The sequence below is a fragment of the Camelina sativa genome, chromosome 11 (genome assembly GCF_030686135.1).
Source record: "Camelina sativa cultivar CO46 ecotype springtype chromosome 11, ASM3068613v1".
Taxonomy (NCBI): domain Eukaryota; kingdom Viridiplantae; phylum Streptophyta; class Magnoliopsida; order Brassicales; family Brassicaceae; genus Camelina; species Camelina sativa.
Window position 1 is genome coordinate 29,618,594 of NC_141890.1, and position 12,620 is coordinate 29,631,213.

The 12,620-nt window shown below is 39.0% G+C and overlaps 3 protein-coding genes and 1 pseudogene across 7 annotated transcripts; 2 read left to right on the forward strand and 2 right to left on the reverse strand.

Annotated features, from left to right (window-relative positions):
• Nucleotides 1-754: 754 nt before the first annotated feature.
• Nucleotides 755-7,446, forward strand: LOC104724379 (disease resistance protein CHL1-like). 3 transcript variants are annotated; one of them, XM_087475673.1, is made up of 4 exons: nucleotides 814-949; nucleotides 1,309-1,425; nucleotides 6,091-6,606; nucleotides 6,691-7,446. In XM_087475673.1, the coding sequence occupies exons 2-4, from the start codon at nucleotides 1,415-1,417 to the stop codon at nucleotides 7,259-7,261; spliced, it is 1,098 nt and encodes a 365-aa protein (XP_087331799.1). In that variant the 5' UTR covers nucleotides 814-949; nucleotides 1,309-1,414; the 3' UTR covers nucleotides 7,262-7,446. The 3 variants fall into 3 exon arrangements, with proteins under 3 accessions (XP_087331798.1, XP_087331799.1, XP_087331797.1); XM_087475672.1 differs by having other exon boundaries at nucleotides 755-949; nucleotides 6,091-7,446; XM_087475671.1 differs by lacking the exons at nucleotides 814-949; nucleotides 1,309-1,425 and having other exon boundaries at nucleotides 5,858-6,606.
• On the reverse strand, nucleotides 1,622-5,722 carry LOC104724381 (TMV resistance protein N-like). 3 transcript variants are annotated; one of them, XR_015572641.1, is made up of 6 exons: nucleotides 4,797-5,624; nucleotides 3,613-4,702; nucleotides 3,222-3,537; nucleotides 2,184-3,134; nucleotides 2,043-2,102; nucleotides 1,622-1,956 (listed from the first exon to the last, which is right to left on the reverse strand). XR_015572641.1 is itself a non-coding variant. In XM_010442858.3 (6 exons), the coding sequence occupies exons 1-6, from the start codon at nucleotides 5,261-5,263 to the stop codon at nucleotides 1,840-1,842; spliced, it is 2,988 nt and encodes a 995-aa protein (XP_010441160.2). In that variant the 5' UTR covers nucleotides 5,264-5,650; the 3' UTR covers nucleotides 1,622-1,839. The 3 variants fall into 3 exon arrangements, 2 of the variants coding, with proteins under 2 accessions (XP_010441160.2, XP_010441159.2); XM_010442858.3 differs by having other exon boundaries at nucleotides 3,222-3,524; nucleotides 4,797-5,650; XM_010442857.3 differs by having other exon boundaries at nucleotides 2,043-3,134; nucleotides 3,222-3,524; nucleotides 4,797-5,722.
• Nucleotides 7,447-7,918: 472 nt separating the features above from the next.
• Nucleotides 7,919-9,129, reverse strand: LOC104728393 (agamous-like MADS-box protein AGL75 pseudogene; annotated as a pseudogene).
• Nucleotides 9,130-9,987: 858 nt separating this feature from the next.
• LOC104724382 (CASP-like protein 4A1) lies at nucleotides 9,988-12,620 on the forward strand. The gene is made up of 3 exons (XM_010442859.3): nucleotides 9,988-10,658; nucleotides 11,378-11,513; nucleotides 12,000-12,620. The coding sequence occupies exons 1-3, from the start codon at nucleotides 10,147-10,149 to the stop codon at nucleotides 12,192-12,194; spliced, it is 843 nt and encodes a 280-aa protein (XP_010441161.1). The 5' UTR covers nucleotides 9,988-10,146; the 3' UTR covers nucleotides 12,195-12,620.

A 12,620-nucleotide genomic window follows, 5' to 3' on the forward strand; every position in this document is an offset into this window, starting at 1 on the left:
GCTGCTACGTACTAACTAATAACCATTTAAAAAGTTGGAGACAATTCAGCTTATTATATAACATATAACTGGTGTTTTCCAAAAGGACCGCATATGCTTAGTTTCTAACACACACACAGAGAATGTTTATGCACGCCACATAGAGCTACTTCTTACCTCTCTTACATGGAAAAATTCCAAAAGCAAGCCCTGTCCAACCTCAGAAGCTTTATAATAAATAAATAAAAAGCAAAGATCAAATTTTGGGTTGACAAAAACATTTGAAATGCTTTTAAAAACAACAAGAGCCCGGAAGCAAAGATCACCTGCTGCAAGGGAAATGCGTATAGGATCTTTATGAGAAAAGCCACTTCATAAGTTAAGCACTATATCTCAAGATGACGGCGCATATGCATCATGCATTGACCAATTCACTCAATTTCTTCTTCTGCAGACTCATTATCACCAAATAAAAAAGACTCTCAATTTTCACCAAAATAGTTGACGATTTTTACCCAGAAAATTGAAACTTTAAACGAAACCCACCACCATCGATTTAAAGAGAAACCCATAAATGTAATACCTTCATCAACCAACACAGAAGTAGGTCCCTGAGCAACGAGCATGTTTGCCGGAGAATTTACTCTCCGATGGTTCTCTGAAAACCAGTCTCTCAATCACTTGAACAGAAACGAACCCGAAGATACAAAGAAAAAAAGCTTGACCGGAAATAACCGAATGAATTTTGGTACATCTAATCCGGTTTAAAAAAATTAGGATTTTTGGGTTTAAACTTGTAATCGTGCCGTTTACTCTCTCTGTTACATCGGTGTCTAGGAATCCGATTTCCGGCGGTAATGGTGGAATTGGAATCCGATTTTGGGCTGTATCCTTCAAGAGAATTGGAGAAGAAAAATAATGGGGTTGCTATTAGAAGAAGGCTTCTATGAATTGGGTCAAGATTAGGGAGGCGAGTTTGATTGCTTTCCTTTTTTTCCTTTTTACTACTTTTGAGTCTTAATTGGAAATTTTGGATTTAGGGTTTAGATACATTCTAATACTACAGCCTTGTGAACAGTTAGAGATGGTTTTAATAAGACTGATTCATATGTATAGCAAAAATAGGAAGAAGGATTTGTGTTGATAAATGCGTAGTGAGAAATCAGAAAATAGATAAGACTGGCTTTTCGTTATATTCTGCAGGCTTTGTAGCTATGGATGATGTTTGAATTTTGAGTCTATTAGCTGATTATAGTTAGATAAAACAACAACAAGCAGATACTTTCCTCTAACAAAAGCATCTGTTTTTTTTTTTTTTTTTTTTTGCAGTTTTACTCAAATATAGAGACCAATGCGAATCAAGAGATTCAAGACGTAGATAACAGCTTCACTCTCTTTGTCACTGATATTTAACCATTGACTCTGAGTCTCTGACATGGTAACAAGGTAATTTCTTTCAACTCTCTCTTTTCTTTTCCATTATTGGTAGTTAGCGGAAAAATCTCTGACATGTCAGAAAAAATAGATGTTAGGAATGGTTGAAAAAGAGATGGTTGAGTAGATATGTCTGAAGTAGAGTGTTCTTATGAAAAGTTAATAACATAGCTTGAACACATATCTGATAAATCTTGAGAGAAGCTAGTGTTACTAATATCTGGAATATTTTTTTATTAAGAACTTCTTGTGTTACATTGCGGTTATAAACACCTCTACGAGTTCCTTCAGGCAGGTCTTGCTAGACATGGGTATCATATTGGTGAAAAATCTCTTCATCAAGATATTTTACAAACTCATAAACCTAGCTGTTCCCACGGGATCAAATTGGAAATAACAATTATAAAGAGTGGCATGTAGGAATGACTAGAAATGTGAGCAACATAGGAACTTGGGCAGACGACTCTTTGTTGATTGGTGATCCCGATCATAACTCGAAATCTCAGTTTCTTGGAAGCAGGCAATCTGCGGCTGTGCTGGTACCTAAAAAAGAAGGAAGGTTATGTAGAGACTAAATAAACCATAGTAGAGAGAATGAGAGATGGGTCAAGACTAGAATATTCAATAACCTCTTTGTTTAGTCTCCCTTTAAAATGTTCTAAAGCATCAGCTTCAAGAGAATCACAACCCTGTGCATCGAGAAACTGAAAACTCAGTGGAAGTTCTTCCAGTGATTTGAGTTTCTTGCAGTTATTGAGGCAGATGGTTACCAATGAGGTAAGATCTCTGATGCTTGCTGGCAGTGTCTTAAAGTCATGGCTGCTCAAATCTAAAAATATCAACTTCGTGAAGTGACTAAGCTGATCGGACAGTGACATCACATTCTTGCAGTTGTCTAGGCATAGCTCAAGCAAACAGTATATGCCCGGATATTGACTTGCATCAGAGGGTTTCACCAATGATCTGAGGCTCCTACAGTTGGAAAGAGTGAGTGACTGCACCTGAGTTAGCTCTGGCAATTCCTTGAGTTTTCTGCAGTTTCGAAGACAGAGAGTTTTCAACCGGGAAAGTCTACTCATATCTTCTGGTAACCTCTCAAAATCATTGCCGCTGAAGTCCAGTTTTTCTAAGAATTCAAAGTGACCAATCGCATCTGACAGCTTTTGGATGTTTAAGTTGACTAGTTTTAGCTCTTCCAGGCCAGGTATATATGGAAAACTGTGAAAGGTGGTGATAGGTTGCCCGTTCTCTTTGTAGCTGAACCTCCTGATATTGAGCGAAGTAGATTTGTTGAACACAGAGGTGAGTCGAGGAGCTTGGTGGACACTTACTGTCTTTGTACCATGGATCTTTTGCTCAGAACTAAAGCAGAAGTATTCAGCGTATCCTTCACAATCTGCAAAAACACGAAATTTTATGTCTCCCGTGATCGACATATTCATAAGTTGCATTTCCACTCTTGCAGTTGGGAACTCCAGTGTAAGACGTTGCATCTGAGACACATTCCCTATAACAACACCCAAGGGACTCTTAGGTCCACCGTAGTATGATAGATTAAACCTGCCTAGGGTAGACTTTTCTCCAATTGACTCTGGAATTCCTTTTAATCTCTTGCATTGTTCTAGCATCAACTCGTCAAGGCTCTGGTACATTGAAAGATCTGGAAGTTGCTTGAGATACTTAGATCCCGTCACGTCCAGTTTCTTCAAATTACTGAACCTCTGAGGAACGTACAACAAAGAATAGTTGGATTTTGCACATTACTAGCAAAAACATTAACACATGGGCAAAATCATAGGTAAGGTTACCAGTGCTCCACTCCAGAGTGTTTCTAGGTTGCTGTGACGCAGATTGAGTTCCACAAGACCAAATGTATTAAAGTTGAGAGGCAATGTGCTCAATGGAAATGCATCCCAGTGGAGTAAACTACAATTCATGGAAGGGTAATGATCGCCAGGAATCACCTGCAGCCTCGATTCTCCGTCGTCAACATGCTTGTAGACCTTGACAAACCTAAGTTTATACATTTTACCAAAAACACCAGTCTCCATCGAAAATGCACTTGTCATTTCACATGTGTGTAGGGAAATGCTTTCAGTTTGGCCAATTCCCTGGTGATAGAAACTATTTAAGTAAATAGAAACATAAACACATTAGCAGGATGACAAGACGAGTAACAAAGATTAAGGAGATACTTACTTCTCGGTAATCGAGTGTGTCATTTATTTTCTCTGGATCCCCGATGAATTTTCCACTGTCAAGCATAATTTCCCTTCCCATCTGTTCAACTAACTTATGCATGATTACATATCCATTACTTGTTATATCAATGAGAGATTTCTCTGCTAAAACTCTCATCCACAAGTTACTTTCAAGTGTGCTAATATCAAGTAGTGAAGTGACTCGCCTGAAAGTTTCTCCATTAAAGAGACATGCAACATGAAGAAAAGCATTCTTATGTGCTTTTGCTAAGCCCTCGTAGCTAATTTTCAAGATTTCTGTTATATTCTCGTCAGGAGTACATTCAAGTCCACACACTGCTTCTTCCCATTCCTCAGGAGAGTTGGCTCTTCCACGGAGAAATAAGGCATAAGCTTGAATTGCAGAAGGAAGCCCGTGAGCAAGTCGAGCTGCCCGGATTGAGAGATGGTCAAATTCAACAGAAGAAGGACTACCTCCTTCAAAAGCAATCTGTTTAAACATCTGCAGGGAATCCATATCGTCTAAACACTTAACCTCATAAATGGCTTTTACTCCACAACTATTGAGTAAGCCCCTGTCTCGGGTGGTTATGATGATTCGGCTCCCATGACCAAACCATCGTGTCTCTTTTGCCAGAGCATGGATCTGCACCAAATTATCCACACCATCTAGCACAAGAAGAACCTTGTGGTTCCCAAGTCTTGCCGCTATGACCTCGCGTCCAGCTTCCACACTCCACGGCGTAACATCATCACCAAGGGTATTGTAGAGAAGTTTGTTTTGCAAATGCAGTAGATCAATGTCTTTATAAATACCCTTGATGTCTTCTGTGAAATACCTGGTTGTAAAATGAGATGAGAGCTGGTCATAGAGACACTTGGCGATGGTGGTTTTGCCGATGCCTCCCATGCCCCATATTCCAATCATACGAACCTCATCATTATCGGAGTCCATCTCCAAGAGAGACTTGAGACCTTCCATGTGAGTATCTACCCCAACAATATTTCTGAAGTCTATCTTTTGCATCATCGCCTTGCGCTTTGAAATATCTTCGACAATTTTTCGAACCATACTTGCCTCATCAATGCTGAAATGGAAATAAGAACACAAGTATAATTAACTTTCTAGGAAGCTGGTTATGCATACTATATATTTAGGTTTCTATGAGGAAAAATACATACCACTGTCCGGATGCCACGCCTGAAAGATCGGCGATCATTTTAAGAGCTTCTCTCCACTTGGGAACCTTATCTGCCATTTGTGGATCACGTTCGTATCCTTCTAGATCGAAACTTCCTTGCTGGTGCCTCACGTCAGAGGGGTCTACTCTATAGAAGACGGGAAAGACACCAATTCTTCCCTCCACCTGAAGCTTCATTATCATTTGGAGCTCCATTAAGCACCACCTGGAAGTAGGGTAGTTCTCTGAGAGAACCACGACAACGAAATCTGAACCTTCGATGGCTCTGTGGAGTTCTTCAGAAATGTGATCGCCTAGCTCAAGCCTTTTGTCGTCTTTGAAGGTAGCAATTCCTCTGTTAGCAAGTGCTGCGTACAAATGGCTAACGATAGAATGTCGAGTGTCTTCCCCTCGGAAACTGAGGAAGACATCGTAGTTGGATGCACGAGATGCAGATGAGGAAGCCATTGTCGGAAAAAACTTGGTTTAGAAGAGGCTAGCTTAGATGCTCTGTTTCAACACTTGTTTAAACACATATTTAGTTTCAGCGTGTTTGCTAGAATATAGTTCTCTCTCTTACCCTTCGAGTCTGGACGAAGGTTGGTGATGGAGATGGCGATGGCTACAGTAGAATTAGGACCCTTGAACTCACTTTACTTATTGGATTCCAGAGCACTTGATGGGAAGACACATAAAGGCATCGATACAGAAGAAGAAGCTGCGATCAAGTCTCTTTCCATTATCGCTTGCTTTTGATTTCCCTTGGTTGCCAGATCTTCACTTTTGATTTCCCTTGGTTGCCAGATCTTCACTTAGTGAGTCTTTGTTTGTACCAGTTCGGCCAAAAAAATATATATATAAAAAAAGAACCAAATGCCATTTTGTACGCTGTCATTTTGATAGAAAATTATTTAAAACTTTGGAAACAATCACTGTTTTGTTTTATTTGAATATTTCTAAGTAAAGTTTTTGTCTGTTTTTGACTTGTTTGTTTCGTTCGCACTAGTAGTGTTTAGTGTTTTTTAAGTGGTCTGTTTGGTTGTAAAGTTGTTTCACACCTGTAGTTTTTAATTGGTATTGAAACCGGGAGTTAGTATTCATACCAGCAGCATTAGTTTTTCTTCTTGTTGTTGGAAATTGGAACCAAACCAAATGTCTTCTTCTTCATCTTCTACTTCTTTTTTGTTGCTTGGAAGGGAGGTGGATGTCTTCCTGAGTTTCTGCTGCCAGACTAGGCATGGATATTTTCAAAACATTTTGATTACATATGGCATTAAAACTTTTTTATCCTACAGATGCTTGGAGACGAGATTCGGACCAATTAGTCAACGGACAGTCAAGGCTTTGGAAGAGGCGAGAGTCGCGGTCGTTATGACATCTGGGACGAAACCTTGTTCCATCGGGTTCCTAGAAGAGCTCTTAGTAATACTCGAATTCCAAGAAAAAGGTTCACTCATAGTAATACCCATTTTTCTTACGGATAGCTCTTTTAATGCGGAGGAGATATGCCAACAATATCCGGAGAAGGCTCCAAGTTGGAGAACTGCACTTACCAAATTGACCAACATTGCAGCCGAGTATCAGTTTTCTCAGAATCCTACAGGTATGGGGCTGTTAGAGTGGTTCAAAAAAATTGCTCATGACATATCTCTTGTCTCTCTCTACTCCACATCAAACGGTTTAGATGGCCTTGTTGCAATGGATCGTCACATGAAAGTGGCTTATGACTTGTTGGATTTAGAAGTTGACAAAGAGGTTCGTACCATTGGCATTTGGGGTAGTGGTGGTGTTGGAAAGACAAAACTTGCAAGGTACATTTATGCCGAGATCTTTGTCAAATTTCAGACATGTGTTTTCCTAGATAATGTTGAAAACATTGAAGACAAGGTTCTTAGGTTCAAAGGGGAAGAAGATCCCACGGTAGTAACGAGTTCAGATCACGACTGGCTTGAAATTGCTAAAGCAAGGCGTAAACACCGGAAAGTTCTCCTTGTCGCTGATGATGTGAACGGCATCGAACAAGGGAAGTGGATCATTGAATACGCTAACTGGTTTGCTCCAGGAAGCAGAGTCATTCTTATTAGCCAAAACAAGGATTTGCTTGTTGACGCGGGAGTAAAGCATGCGTATGAAGTCAGATCTTTAAGATATGATGAAGCTCTTCAACTCTTCTCTCAATTTGCTTTCAATCAGCCTTATCCACCTTCTGATTTCGAACAGCTTGCAGTTCGTGCTGTCCATCTCGCAGGCTTTCTTCCTTTGGCCCTTCGACTGCTAGGGTCTTTTTTAGCTGGTAAAGGTCGAGAAAACTGGGTAGCTGCACTGTTCAGACTCAAGGCAAAGCTAGGTGGAAATATAATGGAAGTGTGGAAACTTATGGAACCATCAGGAGATAGAGGTCAAGAGGAGTGGGAACCTGCTGCAGACATAATGGAAGGGAACGAATCATCCGAAGACGAGACATAATAGCAGTATGGAGTCACTTGTATCGGTTCCCTTTCATCTGTTTTGTTTCTTTGATGATAATATGAGTGTGAAGCTTGGAAACAATGGTATTCAGTATCTCGTATTGTTACTGTTAGTTTATAAATATACTGTACGTTGATTATTAATTTTCAGCAGAGAGAATCACTGAAACAGAGTTAAAAACAGAGGAAAGCCATTGTGCAGGACTCAGAGCTTTAGCCACACATGATCAAGTGTCAAGATAGTTAAACAGCTCGATTTTCTTCAGTCACTTACGACGTCTGCAAATTAATTTATATTGAGCTATAAGGTTGCAAAACAAACTGCATACACAATTCTAAGTATTTTGAGAGGGAAATAGTTTTACAGAAGAACAACGTGCAGAAACAATACCATAATACCAACTGCAGAAACAATCTTGAGAATAAATTTTTAAGCTAGCCACAGTTAAGAAAAAGCATGCACAATCTTGTTCATAAACTCACCTATAACTCCCTCTTTGATGGGCGTAGGTTGGTAACTTTTTATTCGTCAAAACAGAACCGAAAAAGAACTATACTATTTGAACTTGTAAATTTTGTGAACCAAAACATAGACCAAGAACAACACTTACTAAACACAATGTTCTTATTCATAAAGAAGGTACAAATAAAGAAAATTATATGTTGATGCAATATACATATTAATTGTCCTCGTACTAACAAATAGACACCAATGCAATGCATAGACAGCTTCATAATTGTACTACTTAACCATTGCCAGTTTGATTAATTTCAGAGAAATCTCAGACTGTGTTTGAGAGACTAGGATCTGGAACGTTTCTGTCGGTAATATCACTCGTACACAAGTTCTGATCATAACCATAAGCTTGATGCTGCATCAACCCGGAGTTACCCATACTAGACATGTTCTGATCACAACTATAAAACTGCTTCTGCATCATCTGATCCAGCCCATAGTTATTCACAGATTCTTGTACTGCTTCTGTGTTTCAGACGCAAGGATGTTGAAAGCTGCTGCTATTGATGTTGCCCATACTACACATGTTCTGATCATCATAGCCATAAAACTCCTTCTGCATCAACTGATTCATCCCAAAGGATTCTTGTAGCCCCGAGTAATGTTCTGTTTTTGAGACGCAAGGATGTTGAAAACTGTTGTTGGTGATGTCACTCATGCATATGTTCTGATCATAATCAGAGAGCTCCTGCTTCATTAACTGATTCTTCAACTGAGATTCTTGAAGTAACGCTGAGAAATCCTGATTGAGATTTGATGCAGAGACTGGGATCTGAGAGAGAGTATTGTCTCCATGGTTATACACAAATAGCGAGAACTGCTGGCTAGGGTTCAAAGATCGGGTCGTGAGAGAGGAGGATGATGTCGATGGTACTAAACCCTGATGATGATGATCGAGTAGTTGTTTGTGTTTCTCTTGCGACTCAAGAAATCGAAGCCTTTGTTGGGATGTAGAGAGATTGAGTTGCAAGGACTGAATCAATTGGGGGATTTGGTCGGGAGAGTAGTGATCAGAGATTGGATACTTCAATACATCCACATAATTCTTCTTCGGACTCGTCGTCGTCTTCCTCCTCTTGTTCGGATTCTCGTCCTTGAGGAACTCAGAGAGACTAACCCGTTTTTTGCTTCTCAAGGAATCGTTTAGCCGACTGTACCTCATAGCCATGTTTCTCACTTTCTCTTTCTCGTTTGGAAACGTTTTTAGGTCTCCTTTAGGTCCGTAATAGATGACACAGACATCAATTTGACACAAAAAGCTGTTCTGCTTTCCTAAACACGGTTTCAAGTCTATTGCTCAAAGCGACGAGTGGGTAAGGAGAAGAAGAGGAAGAAGGTAAAGATCTCATCTTTTGTCGATTGCGGAGACAAACTTTGGCTTTCGTGAAAACAAAAAAAAGATGATGATGAAGAAGACGTATGAAAGAAGGAAGAAAACTATGTGAAATATTTATAGAGATAATATTGGTCACTAGCTAGGGTTAAGAAAAATACGTTTTTATTTTTTTTCACTCTCTTTCGCTCATAGAGGTAAGAAAAAAAGATCGCGTAAAGATTCGATTTCCATATTTTTCCATAGATTTTACGCAATTAGCCGTTAAGGGTTTTGATAAAAAGGAAATATTACCTTTTTTTTCTTTTTCACGCTCTCTTCATTAATTAATGATATCTATTTCGATTCTCATATCTTGCATTAGATTGCGTTAGCCGTTGAAAATTTTGATTACAGAAAAGGAAAATATATACTGTGAGAAAATCTCATGTAATTCCTCAATTCGTTTAAGCTTATGATATCTATTTCTCATTATTATAATTTGGATAGCATTTGCTCTGAGAATTCCGATTGACGCCAAATTTGGAGACTTTAGTAGAAAACGGTTAGACCTTTAAAGCTTGTTGACGAGTGTCGTCCGAGTGGTGTGGTGCGAGATTGTGAGAACTGGGAAGAAGGAATCAATATAATAAACCGAACTAAACCGAATCATATTGAAACATCGAAATTGAAATTTTTTTATTCAATCTGTACCGATTTTTCTTTATATCCTTTATCAACTGAACCGGATTAATTTTCGGTATTATTAATCATAGCCATTAGCCAGTGGTTTGTTGGCTAATCTAAACCGGTTAAGAATGAATGAACATGTCGTAATAATTAGTTTAGATTATTTTTCAAAGAAAAGAATAAAGCTAAGCCCCTTTTTGCAAACGCTTGTTTTTTAAAGTCACTCACTCTCTCTGTCTTCTTCCCCAATTGATTCCCCATTGACCAGAGAGCAGAGTCAGTTGCAAGAGCTTACTTACTTCATCACTTCCGCTGTCAGACAAATTATATTAATTTTTTTAAAACCCACAAAATATCTACGAAAATGGAAGAAGAAGAGAAGACGAAGAAGAAGCAACAACACAACAAGTCTTCTCAATCTACAAAACCTCCGCTTCAATCTCGTTCACCACTCAACCTCGTAGAGATGTCTTCAAGATCATCGCTTCACTCATTACCACAAACGACGGTTGACTCACCTCCTGATTCGCCCACTGTGTCTTCAATCCCCGACAGCCATGGATCTTCGCCTCACACGATTGTTCCCACTCCTTCCGTAGCTTCCGTCGCGGCTAAGACAGAGACTCCTTTTAGGGTTACGAACGGAGATCTTGTTGAGGAGGACCAGAAGCTTGGTGAGAGTAGGAGACAGCTGAGGCCGCCGAGCTTCTCTTCTTCTACTCCGCGTGAATCGAAATGGGCTAGTTTGGTTAGGAAAGCTTTGCTTGGATTTAGGGTTACTGCGTTTGTTTCGTGTCTCGTTTCGTTTTCGGTTATGGTTGCTGATAGAGATAAAGGATGGGCTCGTGATTCTTTCTACAACTACAAAGAGTTCAGGTTAAAGCTTCAAACTTTTTAGTATCTGAAGATGTTTTGGAGGAGCTTTAGCTGTCAAATAGTTACCTAGAAACTCTATGTTAGTACCAGTTTCTAAGCTCAAAAGTGTTTCTTGCTAGATGTCTTTAATCTCATTGGTCTACTTACTCTGTGAAGTTGCTAATGAAGTTTTCCAAGGTTTGATTTTTATCGGAGTGTCAAGTATAATTTGGCTAGATGACTCTGATTTGGTTTAGTCACTGTGTGGAATTTGAAGCTTTCTCTTGAAATTACCCATAGACTGATAGAAGTCGTTTAAGCTTATGAAGTTATCCAGGGATAAGAGGTAGGTTTAGGTTTGATGTTGTATAGTTTTTGCTAGATTTGGTTTAAACATTGTATCAAATTTGAAGCTTTCTCCTGAAGTTAGCCGGTTAAGCTAATAAAGTTATCCACTGACAAGTAAATAAGACTAAGTTTAGGTTTTGATTTTCATTTGAGGTCAGATATATTTGACTAGATTACTCTGATTTGGTTTAAATCACTATGTGAAATTCGAAGCTTTCTGATGAAATTAGCCTCGGAAGTCGTTTAGAGCTAATGTAGTTATCTAATGACATGTTCTAGCTAAAGTATAACAGTTTCTCTTTGGCTTACTTTTTAAACTGCTAAAATTTCCTGTATATGTTTTCTCAAGAGTTGATTTATTCTTGCGGTTTTCTTTGCATTTTGGGTTGCAGGTTCTGTTTGGCTGCGAATGTGATTGGTTTTGTCTACTCAGGTTTTATGATATGTGATCTTGTATACCTACTATCTACTAGCATCCGGAGATCACGACATAACCTGCGGCATTTCTTGGAATTTGGTCTTGATCAAGTATGTTCCTTCTGCCCCTCTTTGATTGGAAAACTCTCTGCTTTTTAAATCAATCAAATGGTTAACCAAAGCCTGAAACTTGATGCTATAGAACTAGCGAGAAGGTGAGGCTGGTGTTTTTTTAGTAAATCTCAATGCTCACAGTATCGTCTTTAAGTAAACACCAGCCTGAAACCTTATCTTTCCCCTTCATAAGAACTTTACCAAAGATACTGTGATATTTCAAAGAGTAAAAAACATCTCAAGATGCTTGAAGTCTCAAAGTATATAACCAAAGATGTGACTGGTTCCATCATTTGAGCTAATTGTATCTGATTCATGTACATACTTCAGTATTCGTCTCTGTGTAGTGACATATCATTGATGTAACCGCTCCAGTGATCCATTAAAGTTTAGTGCGCTTAGGCTTAGAATCCCTTGAATTTGAATTCAACTCTATTCCCGTTACATTGTTAAGAGTTTAAAGTGATTTTTCGATGTTGCCAGATGCTAGCATATCTTCTTGCATCGGCTTCGACTTCAGCTTCGATCCGTGTAGACGATTGGCAATCAAACTGGGGAGCAGACAAGTTCCCAGACTTAGCTAGAGCATCTGTCGCACTGTCTTACGTCTCCTTTGTCGCATTCGCCTTCTGCTCCTTGGCCTCCGGTTATGCTCTCTGTGCACTCCGGTCCATCTAAACTAAAAAAAGCGCAAGCTCGAGAGAAAGAGTCTCATTTCCTTGACTCTTGAAAGTTGCATCCTTGACCCTAAACTCTCTAAAGTCTAAACGATGTGGAGGGTCCAGTTTCTGATTTTTAAAAGAAACTTTTCAATTTTATGGTGGATTGGGCGATGTTCCATCTTGTAAAAGATGGTGTGGATGCTCGTTTACATCACTTATATATAAAAAGCAATATGATGACATCTTCTCGTTGAATTTTTGTTTTAGTGCGAACACAATTTGTCGTTAGATGCTTACATTTAAGATAAATAAACCAAGCTTGAGTGAATATGTAACTGAAACGATGGTTGATAGTCTCTAGCCAATGTTCCATCTTGTAAACGATGTTACATTTAAGATAAATAAACGATGTTCCATCTTGTAAAAGATGGTTGACATGTTA